The sequence below is a fragment of the Thamnophis sirtalis genome, unplaced genomic scaffold (assembly GCF_051295495.1).
Source record: "Thamnophis sirtalis isolate CommonGarterSnake01/CBP01778 unplaced genomic scaffold, rThaSir2_p1.2 scaffold_5, whole genome shotgun sequence".
In the NCBI taxonomy this organism is placed as follows: Eukaryota; Metazoa; Chordata; class Lepidosauria; order Squamata; family Natricidae; genus Thamnophis; species Thamnophis sirtalis.
Window position 1 is genome coordinate 128362054 of NW_028261385.1, and position 21383 is coordinate 128383436.

At 35.6% G+C, this 21383-nt stretch overlaps 1 protein-coding gene across 5 annotated transcripts in view; it reads right to left on the bottom strand.

The window, feature by feature from the left end:
* The window catches only part of PLCB4 (phospholipase C beta 4), a 164911-nt gene that overhangs the window by 44501 nt on the left and 99027 nt on the right, over positions 1 to 21383 (bottom strand). For all 5 annotated transcript variants that reach the window (XM_087716870.1, XM_087716868.1, XM_087716869.1 and 2 more), the window contains 10 exons: positions 18683 to 18762; positions 16061 to 16114; positions 12862 to 12943; positions 12432 to 12532; positions 11831 to 11888; positions 5630 to 5738; positions 4555 to 4765; positions 3970 to 4063; positions 3002 to 3081; positions 1605 to 1689 (listed from right to left, as the gene is read on the bottom strand). In XM_087716870.1, coding sequence (XP_087572996.1) covers positions 1605 to 1689; positions 3002 to 3081; positions 3970 to 4063; positions 4555 to 4765; positions 5630 to 5738; positions 11831 to 11888; positions 12432 to 12532; positions 12862 to 12943; positions 16061 to 16114; positions 18683 to 18762 — 954 coding nt within the window. The remainder of the gene's footprint in view (positions 1 to 1604; positions 1690 to 3001; positions 3082 to 3969; positions 4064 to 4554; positions 4766 to 5629; positions 5739 to 11830; positions 11889 to 12431; positions 12533 to 12861; positions 12944 to 16060; positions 16115 to 18682; positions 18763 to 21383) is intronic.

Consider the following 21383-nt stretch of genomic DNA (forward strand, 5'->3'; position numbering starts at 1 on the left):
TGCCCACAAACCACACCCACAGAACCAGTAGTAAACAATTTTGAATCCCGCCATTGCTACAGATCCTACAACAATGCATTGCAATATAGAGTTCTTTACTGCTCCAGATTAAGTTGTCATTCCCTCGGTATCCCTTTTCCTATCCTTCCAGCTTCACTGGGCTTCTTCAACACTTCTCCTCCCTCCTGAACTTTTTATAGTAAGTTTTCTTGCACTTCGGCACATTTTGTGATTCTTTCAATCCGTTTTTTTCTTCATTCTAGCTTAAATATATCGTTAGCAAACACAAAGTAAATATAGAATGTTACAGGTGGTCCTTGCCTAGCAACAGTTTATTCAGTGACCATTCAAAGTTAGAACGGCACAGAAAAAAAGTGACATGACCATTTTCACACTTGCGATGGTTGCAGCATCCCCATGGTCATGTGATCAAAATTTGGATGCTTGTCAACTGGTTCATAATTGTGACCGTTGTTGTGTCCTGGCATCATGTGAACAATTTTTGTGACCTCCTGACAAGCAAAGTCAATGGAGAAGCCATATTCACTTAACAACCGTGTTATTAATTTAACAACTGTAATGATCCATTTAACAGCTGTGGCTAGAAAGGTTGTAAAATGGGGTAAAACTCTATTTTAACAAGTGTCTCACTTAACAACATAAATTTGGGGCTCAATTTTGGTAGTGTTAAGGACTATCTGTATACCTTATTCATATTATATCTCAATAAAGGAGGGCTGTCCCAGGTCATCTAGTTTACCCAGAAGACTCTGGGAATTTTTTGGATTAGGTCGCTTCTAGTCTTGGCTAAATGCCAAAGCATTTTTGGCATTTTTTGCTGTTTATTTTACTATTTTATAACTGAATGCCTTAGAAAAATGTGTTGGAATATGTGTAAACATATTAAGCAACTGGATGAACTGGATGCATATATGAGGCAAAATCTGTAAAAATGTATATTTTAAATGAAACTTGCCCTTCTTCGCAAACTTCTTTCTAAAAAATTGCAAAGCACCGCAAAAACAGAATAGAATACTTTTAAGATAGGGAAAATGCAAAACTTAGAAAAATCAAACTACAAAGATTTATTGAGGCCGATGAGAAAGGATAAACTCACAATAACTACCAGTGAAAACATAGAGACAGAGGACATGTTTGCCTGCATCAAAACCATCAAACCGTGTTTTGAATATTACACAGGAAGAGATTGTCTGCTTTAAAATACCACTGATAATTGGAAAACACATGTAAAAATAGGTATTCCCTGAAGCATTTGTTTATAAGGCAGGAAGGCGAGGGCTTCTATAAATATCTAGAAATGATGAGTTTCAAATATGAAATGCTGACAAAGCAAAGGCATTTGGGTTATGAAACAGTAGATACGATATACAAGATGTTACCTGAAATCTGATTTAAAAACTCTGAGCTCTATAAAAAATATGTGAGCACTCTGAAGTAGAAAAATAACCACTGGCAACAAAATTCAAAATCTCTCTCATGCCAAATAGTATGTTACCCAGTCACCATGAGTGCATCACTCTTACCATCATATTTCCAAACATTTCCTCAAGAATACTTAAACATAACAGTTGAAAGACTCTTACTGGATGTGTTTCTAGTGGCTGCTTTAAGAGAAGATCTCCAAAAATATCTTCACAGTATTTTGACATTTTGTATTGTTGGTATTTGCTGGAAAAGAAGTAGTATTGTTAATCAATCAAAAATATAAAACTGACAAGCAATTAAAATACATAATGTCTTTCAACTGCATTAGATTGTTATCACACTACAGTTTAAAACAGTTACCGTTTTTTCGAAGTATAAGACGCTAAAAATCTGGATGCGTCTTATACACCAAATACAGCATTTTTTTGCCTCCTGAAGCCCCGCCCCCTTCACCAAAATGGCCATGCATAGCCTTATGGAGGCTATCAGAGATCTCCCGGGGGCTGGGGAAGGCAGAAATGAGTGAAAAATGGGCCGTTCCCCACCCCCCCAGCCTACAGCAGCACTCTATAAGCCTCCATAAGGCTATGCATGCAATTTTATTTGACAAATAAATGGCCCGTTTTCATGAAAAATTGGCTGTTTTTTTGCTTGTTTTTGACCCCCACCTACCCCAGGAGCACTCTGCAAGCCCTCCCAAGGCTATTCATGCCTTTTTTTAAAAAATGGGCCCATTTTTGCGAAAAACAGGCCATTTTGGGGAGGTTTGCAGAGTGCAAAAACTTTTTTTCCCCTTTCAGAAAACTGTTTAATTAGTGTGGTTGATGAGAATTACATTGGTCAAGTGCTGTGCCAGCAGGAGCAAAGTTTTAGGTGCTACAAGTTGTCAGCGATTTCCTTCTCCAGCACATGGATAAATACACCTGGAAACATCTACCTACCTACCTACTCTCCCCCCCCTACTTATCTACTGTATTTCTCTTTATTTTTCTCTCTCTATCCTTCTACCTACCAACCTACCTACTCTCTCTCTCTCCCTCCCCATATCTATCTACTGCATTTCTCCCTATTTTTCTCTCTCTCCCTCTACCTACCTACCTATCTACACACATTCTCTCTCCCCCTACCTACCTACTGTATTTCTCTCTCTCTCTCTCTCCATTTTTCTCTCTATCCCTCTACCTATCTACTCTCTCTCTTTCTCCCTATCTATCTACTGTATTTCTCTCTCCCCCTCTCTATCCCTCTATCTACCTACCTACTTTTTTTAAAAAATTGCCTCTTCAAAACCTGGGTGCATCTTATACTCCGGTGCGTCTTATACCTGTACTCCGAAAAATACAGTATATGTTTGAGACAGCTCACAGGTTTATGGTGGTAACAAGTTACACATAACCTTTGCAATGGCAGAAAAAATGTAAGAATGAGTTCAAATTTATCAGTGACTAGAATTACTTCATTAGTAATTGTCTTCCTACTTTGAATTTTAACGTAATTTCCCTTTCACTAGACCAATTAAATACAGATGAAAGATCTTTACTACTTCATAACATACCTGCAGTGATTTTCAAAGGACAAGATGACAGGATACTCAGATGTTGCAAAGGCTGTTTCCTTAATGGCTTGAATCACATCCTTTAAAAATACAGTAAATTAGTTTTGTGTACATTACAAAATAAATCCAGCTGCATTCTTGAGCATACAAAAAACAGGAGTAATGCCTCATTCAACATGGATGTGCATATATAGTACACATGTTCACAGAGAAAGTAAGAGCTTAATCTTTTTGCTGGGGCTCTGCATCATAAAAACTGGATGTCGTGTTTCACAAAATTCTCCATATTTCTGAACGTGGTTGAAGTCAGCCCTGTCATTAGGCCAGGTAAAGCAGCCATCTCAGATAAAAGATGCCAGAAGACAATGGTGAATCTCCCAGAGCTTTATTGAGCTTTCACACCAATACTGGCTTTAATGCCTGCCTTCTGCTACATAAGCAATTGTTGTTCTCAAATACAGTAGGGGAGTATCCTATCACCAATGTTGAAATACGTGTCAAGAGGCAAGACATCTGAATATTCAATATGAAATATGGAGAGGGCTGATGATGGCATGTCGCTAATGTTTTGATCCATATTGGCCTATCTAGGCCAAATATTCCTTATTCCTAGAAGACGTTTTTATCTTCCTTTTTCATTGACAAGCAAGAATAATGTCAAACCTAAGAGAATCATAATGAATTTTATACTGTAGAACAGTGGTCTCCAACCTTGGCAACTTTAAGACCTGTGGACTTCAACCCAAAGCTGGCTGAGGAACTTTGGGAGTTGAAGTCCACAGGTCTTAAAGTTGCCAAAGTTGGAAACCACTGCTGTAGAACAAATAATATTTCAAACATGAGCAATGTTATCATGGGGTACAAGAGAAGATTTAGCTTAGAATTAAAAAAAATACTGAAGAAGAATGTTTGCAGCTGAATCTGTGACAAGTTTACAAGAAAATAAAAACCACATAGGAACTGGTTACCTTGAACAGAATATCTGTACACATGGCCTTTCCATGTGTTATTATTGGTTCTTGATCTTCCCCCTTTCCATCCCAGCAGTCAAGTTCGATACACCTAGAAGTCAAAGCGAAAGAAAGATGGAATACAGTAATCACAACAGTTAAGTTGTAAAGAACAATATAGTTCTATTCAAATTATTGGTAAATACTCATTTTAAATATGTATAGTTTTGCACATCATCTAAAAGGGATTAAGAAATGCCAATATATTTTCTTAGTGGGACTTGCAGTTTCATCAGATTTAATTTGCAGGTAATTAAAATAATTTATATGTACAAAAATGAAATACATGTGACCAGTATAATTTATTATTTGGTGGTAACATATAATCAAAGGAATCAGCATTCAGATTGTATTTTTAAAAACCTATTCCTTATTGTGCTTTGTTTGTCCCATAATTTCTTTCAAGATATTGAAATATATTTCTAGAAATCCTATTAATAGGTTTTCAACATATATATGCATGCAGATTCCCTCAATCATCAAATGTGATGGCAAATTAAATTTACTGAATTAGAGTTTTAGCCTCCCTTAAGCACTTCTCACCTGCATCCAGCCAAGAGGACTTGTCTATACATCTCCACTGATGACTTTCCACCAAACTGCCTTCCTGTGAGATATGTGTTGTGGGAAGAGCTAATAAAATAGTGAGCCAGAGGTTGTTCCATCTCTTGATAGAGTTCTAAACGGTCTAGGAAGACAGGGGCATTCTCATCTGACATCAAGTACCGGCAAAACCCATCGCTTGACATGACACCTAAAAGGAACAATGCACAATGTTAGAATGCAAGCTTTATCATTATTCTAAAATTGGACTCCTAGTTCATTCCCTTAATCTGAGATAGCAATTTGATGAAGAAGACAAGTGGAGGGTTTCTTGATTCCTGATTGATAAAGGGTATCCAACCTTTCCTAGAAATAGGACCAGATTCTAAAACAGAGTTTACTCAAAGACGATTTTCCTATTTAAAGAGGCGACACATACAGGATGTTCCAGGATTATGGAGCGAACCAGTCTATCTCCATTTGCCTCTATTTTTAAGATAAAAGAAATGTTTAATCAGTTATAGAAATAAAAGGCAGCTAGGAAATCAAATCAAATCAATCTCCCCCTTTGCTTAGAGTGTTATCTGCAATGCAAGATGAAACTACTGATTAGGAGGATCACAAGCCATTTAGGACTTTAAAGCTTAGAGCCAGACCAGCATTTTAAATTGGGATTGGAAATACAGTATACTGACAGTCAATGCAGGCAGCAAAACAATAGCCTAACAGAATGCCTCAAAGGCTCTTTTAAAAGATGGACAAAGTATAATGGTGTTTCTCAACCTTGACAACTTTAAGACGTGGCTGGTTGGGGAATTGAAGTCCACACATCTTAAAGTTGTCAACACTGAAAACCCTGAAGTATAGAAATAGCTCTTAGACTCATACACCATTCCAGTGTGCTTTACAGCACTCTCTGAGTAGTATATTGGCCCAACAATCTGAGTCCCCATTTTACAATGTAATCTACAATGAAATAAAAGTTAAGATGGCCTATGTACAGACAGAGTAGCTGACAACAAGCAAGCTGAACCTTTTTTTAACCGAAATGATTGACATCCACCATTCTTTTTACCTTTATTTTTCAAATCTTCATCTGGTTCATATGTTTCAATTATCTGCATCGCTCTTTTAGGATCAAAGAATGGAAATAAAATTTCATTCAGCCGAGGGTCTCGTTGATGCTACAGTAAGAAAAAACAAGACTGATGAAAATTATTACATGCTGTTTTGCTTCTACAAATCTTTCATCAGTGCAAGTAATATTCAGGAGGGGCTTGCTTTTAAAGTCAATTAGACTTCTATTTTTTTTCTTGACTTTTTTTTTAGATCTATATTTTTGCAAGTAAATTTTATTTCATGTTCAGTATAATTCTGTGCTCTAATGGTATGTTAGTACAAATGACTACAATGACTACAAATATTCACCAAGAAACAAATGCATGCAATAAGAATCCCTTATCTACATTACTGCCCACATCATAAATCATTAATAAAACATTCCCTATCTCAGCCTTGAATTAAAATGCTTTTGAAATTCCCACATTTGGGTAATTATGGATATATATATCTGCACGTCACACACACACACACACATATAGCATTTATGCTGATAAATAAATAAAGAGAAACTAGTATAGATCTCATCAGCTAGCCATATCCTTACTGGGATTCGAACCTGGGCTGTATTACATATTAGGTAGTTGTATTAGCCACTAGGCCACAGGCTCTCCTCCTTTTTCAGCTAAGCCAGGGAAATAGGTATGTATTGTGTCACAACCCCTGGTATGCCCAAATATGGGAGGAAGCATACTGCTTCCTTTCTCTGTCTATCGGCTCATCACAAGAGACCATCCAGACAGAAAGCCATTATTTTTACTGTTGTCTTTGTTACATTTGAGTTGCATTTGTGCTGATAAATAAATATATATAAATCTGATGGCAAGGAAAGTGAAATTGTACAGGACAAATGGCAATGAATGTTTAAAGAATTCTTGGCAATCAATCAATAGCTTCAATTAATTTACTTCTAAACTAATAAGAACACAGAAACTTGGAACTATGGGTATATCACCAATATTTATCACTCCTGTCTGAATAAAAGTTGATAAATGACTTATATAACAAATTCTCCTGTTAAAGATTATGCCCTTTATTGTTTGAAACACCTGACTCAAAATTGATTTCTATATTACTTAGTAATTGATAGATAATGGTTCTATTTATTTGTTTGTTTGTTTGTTTGTTTATTTATAAAATTTATTGGCTGCCCATCTTATCATAGGAGAATTCTGGGCAGCTTAAATCATAAATGATATCTCCATCTCTATCTCTATACCTATATCTCTATCTCATCTATATACATACATACAGAGACACACAAAACATAAATAAATTAAAACAAAACAAACATTAGGATCTGATTAAAAATGGAGATGGGGTAAATGGGGGGGGAGGTGGAATCTGTTGTTAGTCTATCAATCACTTTTTGGAATTAGTGTAATATTCCAAATACCAGGTGACCTGCTTTCAGAGATATTTCCTTACCAGATTTCCTCAATGCCTTCAACAATGACAAAACATCTAATGTACTGCCTTCATTGGAAAAGTTGAGATATATTCAGACAGGCATCTGTCTTTAAAATAATCCATGTTGAATGATCTATGTTCTATGACAAAATGTTCTATGACATTTTGTGTTATGTCCTAGAACTGTTTTATAAAATTGCCAAAGTTAAATTCCATGGGATTCACGGGTCCCAGATCTGGATACATTTGGTATGTTAGCCCATTTGAAATATCTTGGCTGAAAAATTGTTGCTCTGTGATGCATCATTTTGTCCAGTTAAAGGTTATGGAAACAACATTTGTTAGTACTATAAAGATTGTCACCAACCTTATTATTTTTTGGTTTTAGTAATTAAAACAATCCAAGTGGTTTAAATTTGCTAGAGGTAATCAGCCAATATAGCAGACAGATGAGTAAAATAAGAGGGTTAAGAATGGTAAAATGCAAATGAAATATAATAGAAGGGAGAAATAATATAAGGTGAGCCATATTGATTGGCAATTGCTATTAGAAAGAACAGGAAGCTCCCATTTGTATTGTATTGTGTAAATGTGGTGTACGTCTACGTTTTTTGTCTGTGTATTTTACATGTTTGTAAATAAAAAAATTAAAAAACAAATTAATAAGTCCTTGTTATATGTAGCATATTTCAATAAGAGTAAAATATGTAGTTACCACATTCATCATACTAATGGGTGCTTCCTATTCATTAAATATTTTATTGTTTCCATTTTACTAAATTCCAGAACAGTTCAACATTCATCATTTAGTTTATGGGAGTTGAGTTTCCTCTTGTTCAAGTAGCATCTAAAGGGATCCAAATGCCACGGTCCTATCAGCATTTAGATCTGAGTGTCTTCTCTGGCATTTGGGCCACGCAACTGAGTAGCATGCTTATTGATTGACTTTTTAAATTATTTTTTGTGTTGGGAATGATTTTTGTGACCCTGGACATTTACTGTTTGGATTTTTTTCTTGTATGTTTTAATTTTTGTACACCCAGCCAGATTCACTACTATGAGATGCACAGCTATACAGTTTGCATGGATGGATGGATGGATGGATGGATGGATGGATGGATGGATGGATGGATGGATGGAAGGAAGGAAGGAAGGAAGGAAGGAAGGAAGGAAGGAAGGAAGGAAGGAAGGAAGATAATCTACCAGAACTTCAGATTGAAGCAGCTTCCTAAGTAATGAAATATGATCAGACTCAAAATTGTTCTTACAATCCTAGGCTTGCCCCAGGGAATTTCTAGACAGGATGAGAATTTGTAGAGATTGGAAACAACTGTAACTTTTTACACCTTTTTATAAATGCTTTGTTGAGCAATTATAACTTTTGAGTCCCAAAGAGGAAGGGTGGCAAAAGTGTCACAGAAATAACCCTCCCTGGTTTCTGGGATACTTAAAGTGAAAGAAGGGAAGGGTATTTTCAGATGTGTAAGATTCTGTTAAACATGCAAATATATTCTGTAACCTTATAATAAAGATAAAACTAGTTCTTCTTAGTTGTGTTTCTGGTCTGCACTACCTTACAAGGTTCCAATCCTAATCAAACATACTCATAAACAAGTCCGATTCAGTCCTTTTCTAAAATACTAGCCAAGCTTCAGATTAAATGCTACCAAGAAGTTGCACAGCAGAAACGTTACGTGGTAGAATGTTCTTCAGTTCCTGCTTGATCTGTTGTTATAAATAACATACATGCAAATACAAGGGAAAAAAATCCTTCTGTGTAGATAAGCCTTTCATTGGGGACTTAAAAATAAAGAGATTTAAGATGAAATACAGAGCCTCCTATGTTGTCAGGCAACACTTTTTTCCCTGCTAATATACTACATGGAACTTCTAAATTTCTAAAATATTCTGGGCATTTTCTGTAACATCTAGCAATAACAAATGTAAAGCAAATAAATGACTTTTCTTTCTACTGAAAATATTGTCTGCTCCCCAACTATTAAAAATGCTATCATATATTGCAAATCATAATCTCTTAATCTATGCTCCAAATATCGTAAATATACACCAGATGAAGTATTTTAATTTAATTCGCTGTACTGGATAATTATACTAAAACTAGTCAGCTATGTAATAGACAACCTAAAACTAATGAAATATAAAAGCTGTTGGATGCAAGCATTCTTTAATGCAAACATTATTGAAAAAGAGGATGCAATTTTGCAACCCAAACACAAAACCCTATTCTCCAACATGTACAGTGAACAGCTTTGCAACATTTGTTTCAGTACAATATCCAAAATCAGTGGCAAAACAAAGAAGGTGGGCTCAGTACATATTAACAATCTACCTGCTCTTTTCATTATATATGAAGTCTTAATATAGTATTTCAAATTACCAATGCAGAATTAGAGAGAAGAAAGGTAGAATCTAAATACTTGGAAACAATTTCTCCAAATTTCTCTTTCTCTTGAATTCTTATAATGTCATATTTGAACAATCTTTCTACTCTTCAAACTTAAATTGCATCTGTTCTGATGGACCAAATGAAAGTCTGTGTATTAATCAGCGTGTTTTCCCAGTTATGGTCAAAAAAATATTTTTGAGTTCTGCAACTCTTAGGATCAGCAGCTGAGATATCAGAGGCTGACTTTTAATCATCTTGCTAAGGAATAAAATACTTAGCTTATTCCTAGCATAGCATGATATACAGCATTTACTTCATTAGTAATTGTGTGTGTCCTTACATACTTGCAATTAAATAAAAAAAATCATTGTGAGTTGTTCAACAAACCATAATCACAAATCATATCTAACATAATATGTGAACTAAGAACTGTAGTTATATCTCATAGTACTAATGCAAATCCTCCTTCGTGCATTTCGATAATTCACTCTGAAATATGGTGACCATCTCTACATTTATAGTAATGAATTCCATAAGTTGCTATTCGTTGTTTTCTTTTGTCATCGCTAATGACCAGTCTGATTAGATATACAAATTTATGAATCTCATTTTCTGATCATCCATTCCTAAAATTGCTAGTAAGGCACTAGTACAAAGAGAAATAAACATTAGATCATTTCCTAATAAAAATTATGCAACTGGGCCAAAAATGTGCAGAGAAAATGAGAGATGCAGAAGTTTTGTCTTCATTTTCCTATCAGAAGGCAAAAGCTGATAATAGGACAGCAAAGTAATTTCTCAATTCACCTTTAATGAAAACAACAACGTGTTGTGTATGTTTTTGTCAACGTGTATAAGTGTTTGTAATAAAAAAAAATTAAAAAAGAAAGAAAACAACAAATATTGCTGACATATTTGTACAGGTAATTCTTGTTTAGCAACCACAACTGGGATCGGCAACTTGGTTGTTAAGTGAAGCAATTGTTACGTGAAGCAGGTGCTAAGTGAAACAGTAACTTATTATCTTATTTCAGCTTTCCTTTGTGTTATAGACTTGCAAAGGATGTACGTGCAAGAATTGGTTGCAAAGGTACATTTTCATCACTGTGAAAAAGTTCATCACAATTTGAACAGTTGCTGTATGAGGCAATACAACAAGAAAAGTTAACCAATACCGCTAAGAACAAATTATAGTTTTTTGCTATATTGCTATCATGCTTCTTTACTTCTTTGTCTTCTGGAGATTTCCCTTTCTTAAGGTAAGCATTTTACAAAAACACAAACCTCAAAACTAAAATTTTGAAAAAATAAATTAAATTTGCTGCTGAAGATTTTCCTATTTTAGTGTGGGAGAGACTTTTAAGCAAGAGTGGATGGTCTCCTCAGAGTAACCCCATGGTAGACAAAAATATGATCAACTACATCAGAATTGCATTAAACTGGCTATTGTGAAATAATTCTTTTCTCTCACCAAATGAGAGAAAGTTGAAAAGGATAAGAGCCAGAAAGCATTTGTTGATAACGGCGTGAATCCTCGCCAATGCTGATTTCTTAAATTTCACCAGGAAAGAAACATTAAGGAAGTTTATTGACCTACTTTGCACTGTCAAGCAACATTGAAGAAATGTCTAATCAAGCCAGTTGAGACAACTGGTTCACACACATTATTCAAAATACGAACAATGTTGTTTGTACAATCTATGTGATTAAATAGTGAAATACTGAATGTCAACCATTTAATAAAAATAATTTAAAAATCTTACCACAAGGAATTCTCCATTGAGCATCTAATTTAAAAAAATACTGTGTATTTTGGTAATGCATAGAAACAATAGCTAACATCTAAGAAACTTCATACCACTGACTTGCTGCCTACAATAGAAATGCAAGCATTCTGAAGACAGCCATGTCACATGTAAACCTTAGAAAAACATCAGTCGAAATAAAACATTTTAGTTACTACAGAGAGAAGCCCAATTTCCCTGCCACCACCTCCTCAATATTTAAAAGGACTAAATTCCTAAAAATAATAATAATTTTTTTTAAAAATCATTTGGTTAAGGCAACATATGAAATAGAAACAAAACAACCACACACAGAGCAACTACACAATACAGCAAAGAATCAATGCAAGCAAGTTGCAAAGCCAACAAAAAGAGAACGGGAGAATGCATCACATCAAGTTGGAGCTGATTTTTGCACCTGCAGTCCTGCCGAAATGGAAAGACCAGCAGATCAGAAGCACAGCGAATGATAGCATGGATCATGCAATGATACAACTGGGAGAAGCAAGCCACTGCAGACAGACTTGTAAGGTAGTTAATGTATGAAAAAGCTTACTTCATTTAGAAAGCTCACTAATTGGTCTACCGTTAAATAATCTGTTTTGTCTCCATTGCTGTAAAGAAATTTATTAGAAAAAATGTAAGTTTTCATGTAAGATCCTACAGCAGGTTTGATTTACATGTTGACATTTATTTTTATATTCCCAACATTGATCTAATATTCTTTAACAGATCTAAGCTGAATTTTCAAAATGAGGACTAAGAAGTGATATTGACTATGCTTGCTACAAAACAGCTCCTTCTCTCTATGCCCCCGATTTAACAGATTAAAGAAAGAAGCAATTCAACATGTAAGTCTTCCACATTAATAACTTAGTGCATGAAACCTCAGCTGTTAAGACTTTCTTACCTAATTAGTTCATATATTGTGTTAATAACCTTATAATAGCAAGTTAATATTATAGGTTAGTAAAGCCAATTTAAAAAACAGAAAGGGTTTCTTTAAATCAGAAGATCCTGAAAACCTATATTGGAACATTCAACTGAGTTAAACCTTTGGAGAAGAAATTTTACTTCTGACAGGAACACTGCATGACATAGCATTATCTTCAGAATAAGTAACATTAAAATTAAGTTTATTGTGTAGAGTAACTTACATTTTTCTAAAAAGCTCCTCTATATCGGTACGAGGACATATCTTCTGGGTTAGTTCATAAAACTTCTCAAAAGTAAAAGCTGAAGGCTCTATTTCATCATTCTGAAAGTAAAATAAAGCTTAATATATAGCAGGTTGGATAAGTACTGATTTAGCAATGGAAGAATTTACAATATATTCATTACAGATGGAAGCAAATAATTCAACCGTTCTCTACTATTACAGCAATAATGTACATTATTTTATGTGTGTAGTATATAGCTTCTGCTTTAAAATATTCTAATTCTAATTAGCATAGATGTTAACAATGAACAAACTGCTAATGAATTATTTTTGAAGTGATACTGAATAATCAACTGCAGCCATTAACTGTTTTAGATTCATAATACCCATCTTGAAACCATTAATTCTTGAAAATTAAATTTAAATACCTTTCCACTGGGAAGACCCAATTCTTTAAGTGCCTGAAATATCACTTTTTCAGTTTTACCTGACGCAAACGTTCTGGTAATGCTAGAAAAAAAGAGAGAGAGAATTAAATTATTCCAGAACTTTGGTAATCTCATAATCAGAGCTACATCACATGTCCTCTACTGAGATGACAATAGTTCATTAATGACTTTCTGTATTGACAGTGTAAAGTATCTCTTCAAGAACATTACACTTTTATTTGGGTAAATAAACAATTCATCACCTAATTTTCACATCCATTACCATATATCTAATCTGTAGTTTTGAGTGAGTGTGAACATTCATGAACCAGGGATAACAGGGGAAGATATTAATATAGAAAACTATACCTACATAGATTAGATACAATAAGGGAATAAATCCAAAGATTTTATGAGAAGGCTGAAGTTTGAAGAAAGACTATAATTTGGATCTTGTGTCCTCTCACAGAGGAGGAGTTTCTGTTTTAGCAAATTGAAGACTGGGAGACTGTTCACACTTACCCTTCTGAAAGAAAGCTGAAAAACAAAGCTTTCAAGCATCCTTTATGATTTTTTTTTGTTAATTATTCCCACATTTTGGTTTTAGTGTAAATGAAATATTTTCTTTTGTTGTCCCAAAGGTGCTTTTTCGAGAGGCAACTGGACTTTCTTGTTTTTCTTTGAAGATGTTTCGCTTCTCATTCAAGAAGCTTCTTCAGCTCTGACTGGATGGTGGGGAGTGGAAGGATTTATATTCCTTGCAGACAGCTGGTCACTTCCATTCCCTTACAGAGTTGTTGAGGCTGTTTGGAGGTCTATCTGTGTCCTCAGGGTCACCCGAGCAGTGCAAATGTGTACGGAACCTTCCTGGCTGTAGGATGTTTTCTGCCCTGTGTCCTTTCACTATTGAAGATAGAGGATGTTGGGAATGAATCTGTGTTGTTTGCATCTCAAAGTGAAGTGCAAAAGCTTCCTGTAATTCCTGTTCCAGAGCCGAAGAAGCTTCTTTGATAAGAAGCAAAACATCTTCAAAAAAAATCCCCAAGAAAGTCCAGTTGCCTCCTGAAAAAGCACCTTTGAGACAACCATGACCTAGATAACTGAGAATCTCCATAGACATTTCCTTTTGTTGTTGTTTTCTTAAACTTTGACATCTGCTGCCACAGCCTGTTTTTTCTCTCCGCTTTTGTGTTTTCATACATTCTTCATCGCTCTAGAGAAATCCCCGCTGATCAAGAATTATATCATGAACACAGGGATTTCGTATGTAGCATTATTAGTCAACCTTTGCAAATATGGGTGTGATCTAAGAAACCTTTTCACATCGTGTCCTAAAAATAACCCTTGGCCAATCTCACTTCAAATTTCTTTCACTGTGAATGAACTTTTCTCAACATTTTTTTTTGAAAAGTCAACTTTTCACTCCAAAGAGATTTTTACAGTGATGTCTGGTCTCCATACAGTTCAGAACTTGTTCTCTTGTTTCCATACACTAGAATAAAAAGATAGTCTAATCCACTGATGCTGGATATGTGGTTGAATGATTACTAGTTGTTTGCTTTAGCCTTATTACATTCATGGGCTGGTTGCTGCATAAGGCCCATACCCATTTGAACAACAGTGGTCAATTTATTTACCGTATTTTTCAGAGTATAAGATGCACTTTTTCCCTCAAAAAAGAGGCTGAAAATCTGGGTGCGTCTTATACACTGAATACAGCATTTTTTTGCCTCCCAAAACCCTGCCCCCTTCACCATAATGGACGTGCACAGCCTCTAGGAAGCTTTTAGAGAGCACCTGGGGGCTGGGGAGGGCAGAATTGAGCAAAAAATGGCCCTTTTTGCCCAATTTTACACCCTCAGCCCCCAGGAGCACTCTGCAAACTCCCTAAAGGCTATTCATGTCTTTTGGGGGGGGGGAATGGGACTGTTTTTGTGAAAAACGGGCCGTTTTGGGGAGGTTTGCAGAGTGCAAAAAAAAATTTTCCCTCTTCAAAACATTGCTGCGTCTTATACTCCGGTGTGTCCTATACTCCGAAAAATATGGTATGTTATACCGCCTATACTTTTGCCCTAAAAGATCAACTAGCACTCTTTGGCATGAATAATACCGCAAACAAATTATGGGTCAAAAGATCTGTATTTAGGTATAGCAGTGGCAACCTCAAAGGCAGTAAAGTACATCACTAGGATAGTTTGTAATTTTTGTCCAATTTGAATGCGCACATGCGCGCAATGGATGCATGTGTCTTTACCTCCTGCGACGCTCCGCAACACTCCAGCTACTCGGCGGAGTGTCGCGCAGGCACTGTACGCTCCGTGCAAGTGCACAGAAGCGCTGAAGAGCTCAAATACAGATTAGGTGGGCGGGTGGGCCCTCTGGAGCACTGTACCAGAACGGTACCCGGTGCTCCCGGCAGGCACCGGTATGCCCGTACCGGGGTGTACCGCCTGCAACCCACCACTGCATTGAACTAAATAGCAACACCAGCATTTATACAATTTACAGCTAAATTCCACTATTTGTCTTTTTAGATCAAAGATGATCTAAACTGCTATAACTGCTGAGAGCTGCAGATTTGGAGAATTGCAGGTCCCCGTCATTATTATAGTTCTACAATGATTATAGTAATTTCTTGAATTATCAGTAGTACATTCAATAACAACCTGAGCAAACACTTCAAATAACTTATTTGAGCCATAACTTTAATGATTTGCAGTGCTTAGCTCTGTAACTGGGGTAAATACCAGGATGCTGTTCAGATGCTATACAGTATCTAAGCCAGCATGGAAAGTAAAAAGGCATATGAGATTTTTACTTCAAAACATTTTTAAGAACCTACCTTTCTTCTGAATATATAGGATTAATAATTTCCTAATTCTAGCAAAGGTGTTTTAGAGGGCTAAATGGTTATGCTATTTCTATTAGATTTCAATTCTATCCCCCAAATAACGGAGGTTTCTCTAGCAGGGTTATACAGTGTATGCATTGTTTATTTCACTATTCGCTTTTGAACAACATCCGACCAGGATAGAAAATATTGTTGAATCATAGATGCTAGGCACAGATTACAGCGCTTTACCTTAGTCAACAGACTGTTAAACTATATTGCTTCTAATGGACTTTCTGAGTTGTGATTGTTATTTATTTTAATTTCACATCCATACAATGCCTGCATCACCCCACATTTGAAGCTTACCTTCTAACTGGAATTTTGCCATTAGTGTTAGTCAAAAATGCCAATTTCATCCAGCTAGAAGGGGGAAAAAAACCAATTAGACTTTTTCCAAAATAATCCAATAAAAACTCATTTTTTATATTTTCATTTTGTAAGATGAACTGTAGAAGGATTAATTGCAAAGTGGGGCTTTAAAAGTTCAAGCAATTTACACATGAAGTTATGTAAGAACTGAGTCAAATGTTCAAATGTTAACTTTCATGCCTTCTTGCATTTTACAAAAGACAAATTGTTGCTTGTCACTCACAAGACTAATTTCCTACTATTGGTGTAAAGAAGCCTTAAAGGGGCTTGACATAAACTCTGTTTGATCAGAGAAGGTGAGAGGCAGCTTTCTGAAATTTGGGCAGAAAAAGTCAGACTAATGAAAGTCAGTTGCAGCTGAGCTATTATTCTATTTTACAATGAACCCTGGGATTCTAAAACAGAGATGAGCAATGGGCCACAGCTCACTCTGTCTCTTAGCCTTCTGGAGGGGACAGGAGACCATGCAGTGATATCATAATACCAATGAAAGTAACACAATTGACATTTTCCACCTATTTTTAAAATACAAACTGCTGCTATTCTGACCCATAACCCTGCCCTTTAAAGCCCCTTTCCCCCATAGCCTGAAAATTCACTGCTAAATGTTATTGCCATTTCAGGTCATTTTTCCAGGGTTGAATGGGCAGTTTTAAAAAAGAGAATGGAAATGATTTGCTTCACACAGCCCTCTCATTTTTGTTTCTATCATTATTATTCTTATTATTTTGTGGTTGGAGGGAGTGTGTGTGAACACTAGAAAACAACTTCTGAAATTGTGCTTTGTGGCTCTGCATGTTTGTAACATGTCCTTAGGTTATTGAAAGACATTAACCACATGCTGGCTACAAGTATCTTTGACACTATTCTAAAAGTTCTAATTGAATGAAAATGCTCCAAACTTTTGGACAAATTGGGAAAAAGAGGGAAATTATTTCCTCTGACTACTATCATTCTGTTATCACGCCTTCTTTAATGCCTTCCTTTACAGTCATGCTAGAATGAACACAATTTAATACACATGAAATATTTAATTCTGCTGTAATGGATGGAAAGCTTCAGTTGAAATGTTTTTTAGCATCGAAGAAATAAAGCAACTACTGAAGCACTTTTGATAACATTTGTTTGAATAGCTATGTACTACATATTATGAGTGAGAAGAGGCAATGCTGGTTACTCTACACATATTCTCACTCTCCAGAGAGCAAATATGTTGGCGTTTCCATGTTCCATGAGCAATGTGAATAACGGAAAGGTGGCATGAGATACGCTTGAAGTCCCTTGAATGAAGAAAAGCAGGAATTTCTGCACTCTCTGGAGGTCTTTACTGAAAGGGTGCTAAAAGCTAATGGGTGATGTAAGGGGGGCTTAGTGTGTCTGTGTATCCAACACTTACTTCAATTTACTTCTACAACTTGTTTTTCAGATATATTCTACAATAACCTCTGTCATCCACAGCAGAGATGCTCTGTGGCAAGTCATTCAGCCTAACATTTTGGAATATAGAAATGACAATGATGCTGGAACCATATACTATATACAGCTCAGCTAAATCCCCCAAGGGTTCTTCCTACATCAAGCAAAGATATTCCAAGTCGTTTTAGAGCAAATGGAGGGTTGAAAGATGAGTAAAGAGGTTCCAGAATTTCCTCAGATGCTTCTGCTCTAAATCTCTCTTTAAGACTATTATGCATCCTGAGGACTTGTATTCCCAAGGGTGCTTTTTCCGAAAGGTGATTGTTTTTTTCCTTGAAGAAGTATCATTTCTCATCAAGAAACTACTTCAGTTCTGGATGAGGTAGAACATCTTCAAAGAAAAAACAAAGAAAAGTCCAGTTGTCTTTTGGAAAAAACACCTTTGGGACAATCATCACATGTTTGACTGAGAATCTCCATATATATTAAGAAATTGTATCTTCTACTGCTTGGAGAGCAACAACAGTTTCTGAGGGGAAATAGCATTTAAGGAAACTGGGAAGGACTAGAAAAATCTTTTCAAATTTGTTGCTACTAAATCTTTTAGCTTTCTTTTTGAAGAAATGAAAAAGAGGGCTTACAAAGCATAGAAATATACTCGAGGGTAATCTGAGCAGGGTAGAAAGATTACAACGAAGTATTTGGTCTCAGATGCATTTTCTAATGTTTTGAAATATTCTCTGAGAAGTTTCATAAATCAAAGAATAATTCAGCTCTGGATCCATATGAAATAAGAATATTTGTATGTAAGTGAACAGCCATTCTCCCTCCTGAACCAAGAAAAATTCAGGCAAAGCTAATAATTAAAACTGCCTCTCTCAACAGTTCATAAAATCCAGCAGTAAACTCCCTTAACTTTTGAACTTTGGGGGCATATTTTATTTGTGGAAAAAAATGTGAGGAATAAATTAATACCACATTTCTCATGGATGTTTGTATCGTTGGGGAATGTCTTCTGCAGTTTATCCAGGTATTTATTTCTTGTTGTGCCAAATAAGGAAAGGGAGGTTTTTAAAATGCACATCAAGAAACAGGTAAAAGGAACAACATCGTAATTGAAGAGGTGAGGGGAATAAAGCTTACTGTTTCTTGAGGCATGTTGTGGGACAGACATTGTTGGCTCTGAAGTTACCTATAATTGATCTGAGTCCATCAATCCATTGCTGAAAGACAAAAAAATAAACAAGTGCACATAGTGACCACCCAATCAATCAATTTAAAAGCAATATAACTACAGAAACACCTTTGAGTAACACAAGTTAGAATAATTAGTAGTGCTTATATATCAGCTCTAGACTTACTTGGAAAATTTTTCACGTATTCAATGCACATCAAACAATACACAATCTTCTTACAATCCATAGATATACCACCTAACAGGTTTCTCCCCATAAAGGTAGTCTTAGACTTAACAATAGCTTGTTTACTGACTATTTGAAGTTACAATGGCTCTGAAAAAAGTAAGTTACAGCCTTTTTCACACTTATGACGGTTGCTGCAACCTCATGGTCACATGATGAAAATTCAAATGCTTGGCAACTGACTCATATTTATGACAGCTGCAGTGTTCTAGGGACAAGAGATCACTTTTTGCAAACTTCTATAAGCAAAGTCAATGGGTGAGCTAGATTCACTTAACAACTGAGTTACTAATTTAGCAATTGCAGTAATTGGCGTAACAGTGGCAAGAAAGGTCGTAAAATGGGGCAAAATTCACTTAAGAAATATCTCATTTAACAACAGAAATTTTGGGATCCATTGGAGAGCCGAGGTGGCGCAGTGGTTAGGGTGCAGTACTGCAGGCCACTTCAGCTGACTGTTATTTGCAGTTCAGCGGTTCAAATCTCACGGGCTCAAGGTTGACTCAGCCTTCCATCCTTCCAAGGTGGGTAAAATGAGGACCCGGATTGTTGGGGGCGATATACTGACTCTGTAAACCGCTTAGAGAGGGCTGAAAGCCCTATGAAGCGGTATATAAGTCTAACTGCTATTGCTATTGCTATTGTGGTCGTAAGTAAAGGGTTATCTGTACTACAGAAAGGAAAATGATTGGGAAGGGGAATGTGACTTACTTCGGTGAGTTCACAATATTTACTATCATGTTTCCCAGAACAATGATCACATTTGGAAAAAAATATTACCACTGTGACGTCTCACAAGGGAAAAAGTCCAGTGGTTAAAATGCTGGCCTTGAAACCAGCGGACTGTGAGTTCTAGCCTTGCCTCAGGAATGAATGCTGTTTGGGTTACTCCAGACCAGTCACTCTCTCTCAGTCCAACTCACCTCACAGGGAAAATAGGAGGAGGAAGGAATATTAAGTATGTTTGCCACCTTGGTTTACTTATTAAGAAATAAAGGCAGGCTAAAAATCTAATAAAGAAATAGAAATTCAGTGGAGATTTGTTTATTATTTTGTAAAAAAACCACAATGGTACAGCTAAAGTTTTACATCTTACAATTAACAAATCAAGTGTTTTATTAATCTTTTCATTAATAATTTGGGTGAACACCCAAATATCTGTTGCTGATATCTTCTGCTTACCATTAAGCAAATTTATTTATGATACTATTAGCTGAATTGAAGGCAATTGTAAATCAATATTCTGTTAAATAATGTTCCCATCCTTTTCTATTCATCTATGTAAAATAGTGCTCCCTTCCCCTTTTTACCTATATAAAATATTTTATGATTTTCAGATTTTGTACAGTGTAACTCAGAATTTAATACACATCTGAATTTAATAGCAATGTAGGTAGCCCAAAAATAAGCCATGAGCACAGAGCCTTTCTAGATTGGTATAAATTAAATTGGTATAAGCAGGGTTACTATTAGAATACTTGTAACATACAGTAATTAATAAAGTTGGTAATCCAGTTACCAAAGAGGAAGGAAGAGAAGAAAGAATGAGATTTATTGATGGATTTATCCATTCCAAACTTTGTATACTTCTAAAATTAGAAATCATTTTAATGCATAAATAGCTCATTTTTATGATGAGGTCATTGGACTACATTCTCAATCAATTACAGGTAATTCTCAATTTATGCCGTTTAATGACAATATTTTAAAAAATTATTTATGACCTGTCCTTAAAGTTACGAATATCACACTATCCTCCAGATCATGTGGTTATAACTCAGGGACTTGGTGACTAGTCTGCATTTACAATCAATCACAGTTTCTTATGATCATGTGATAGCAGTTTGCAAGATTAGCCAATTTCTGACACGTAGCATCAATTGGAGAAGCCAGATTCATTTAAAAATCATATGATTTGCTTAACAACTGTAGTAAAAGACATAAAATTGGTTCAGTCACATGATGACTCACTTAATATATCAGTTTAGTGACTGATATTCTGGTGGCAATTGAGATAAACTGAGGACTACCTGTAAGGGCAAAAGATCAATGATAGTTTTATCAGTAGACATTTGGCACAATTTTTGCTGGGACTTCCATGTATAGAAATATCTAATAATTCCCCCCCTCCCAGATGTTTGATGGCATTCAGAGCTAACTAATTTATAAACTATTTTAACTAATTAATAGTTACAAATTAGGATTTATATGCTAATTACTATTCTGTCAAATAAGAAAACAATTATCTCTCTCTCTGACTTTCTCCTATTGAAAAAAGCTTGTTTTATACAGATGACTTCTCTTCTGTAAATCATGATACTGAATTCATATATTTGAAGTACAAATACAAAATTGTCAAAATAATCTCCCATTACAAAAAGCGAGTGTTTTTTGCAGCATATGAAAGACTAAAAAAAAGTCTT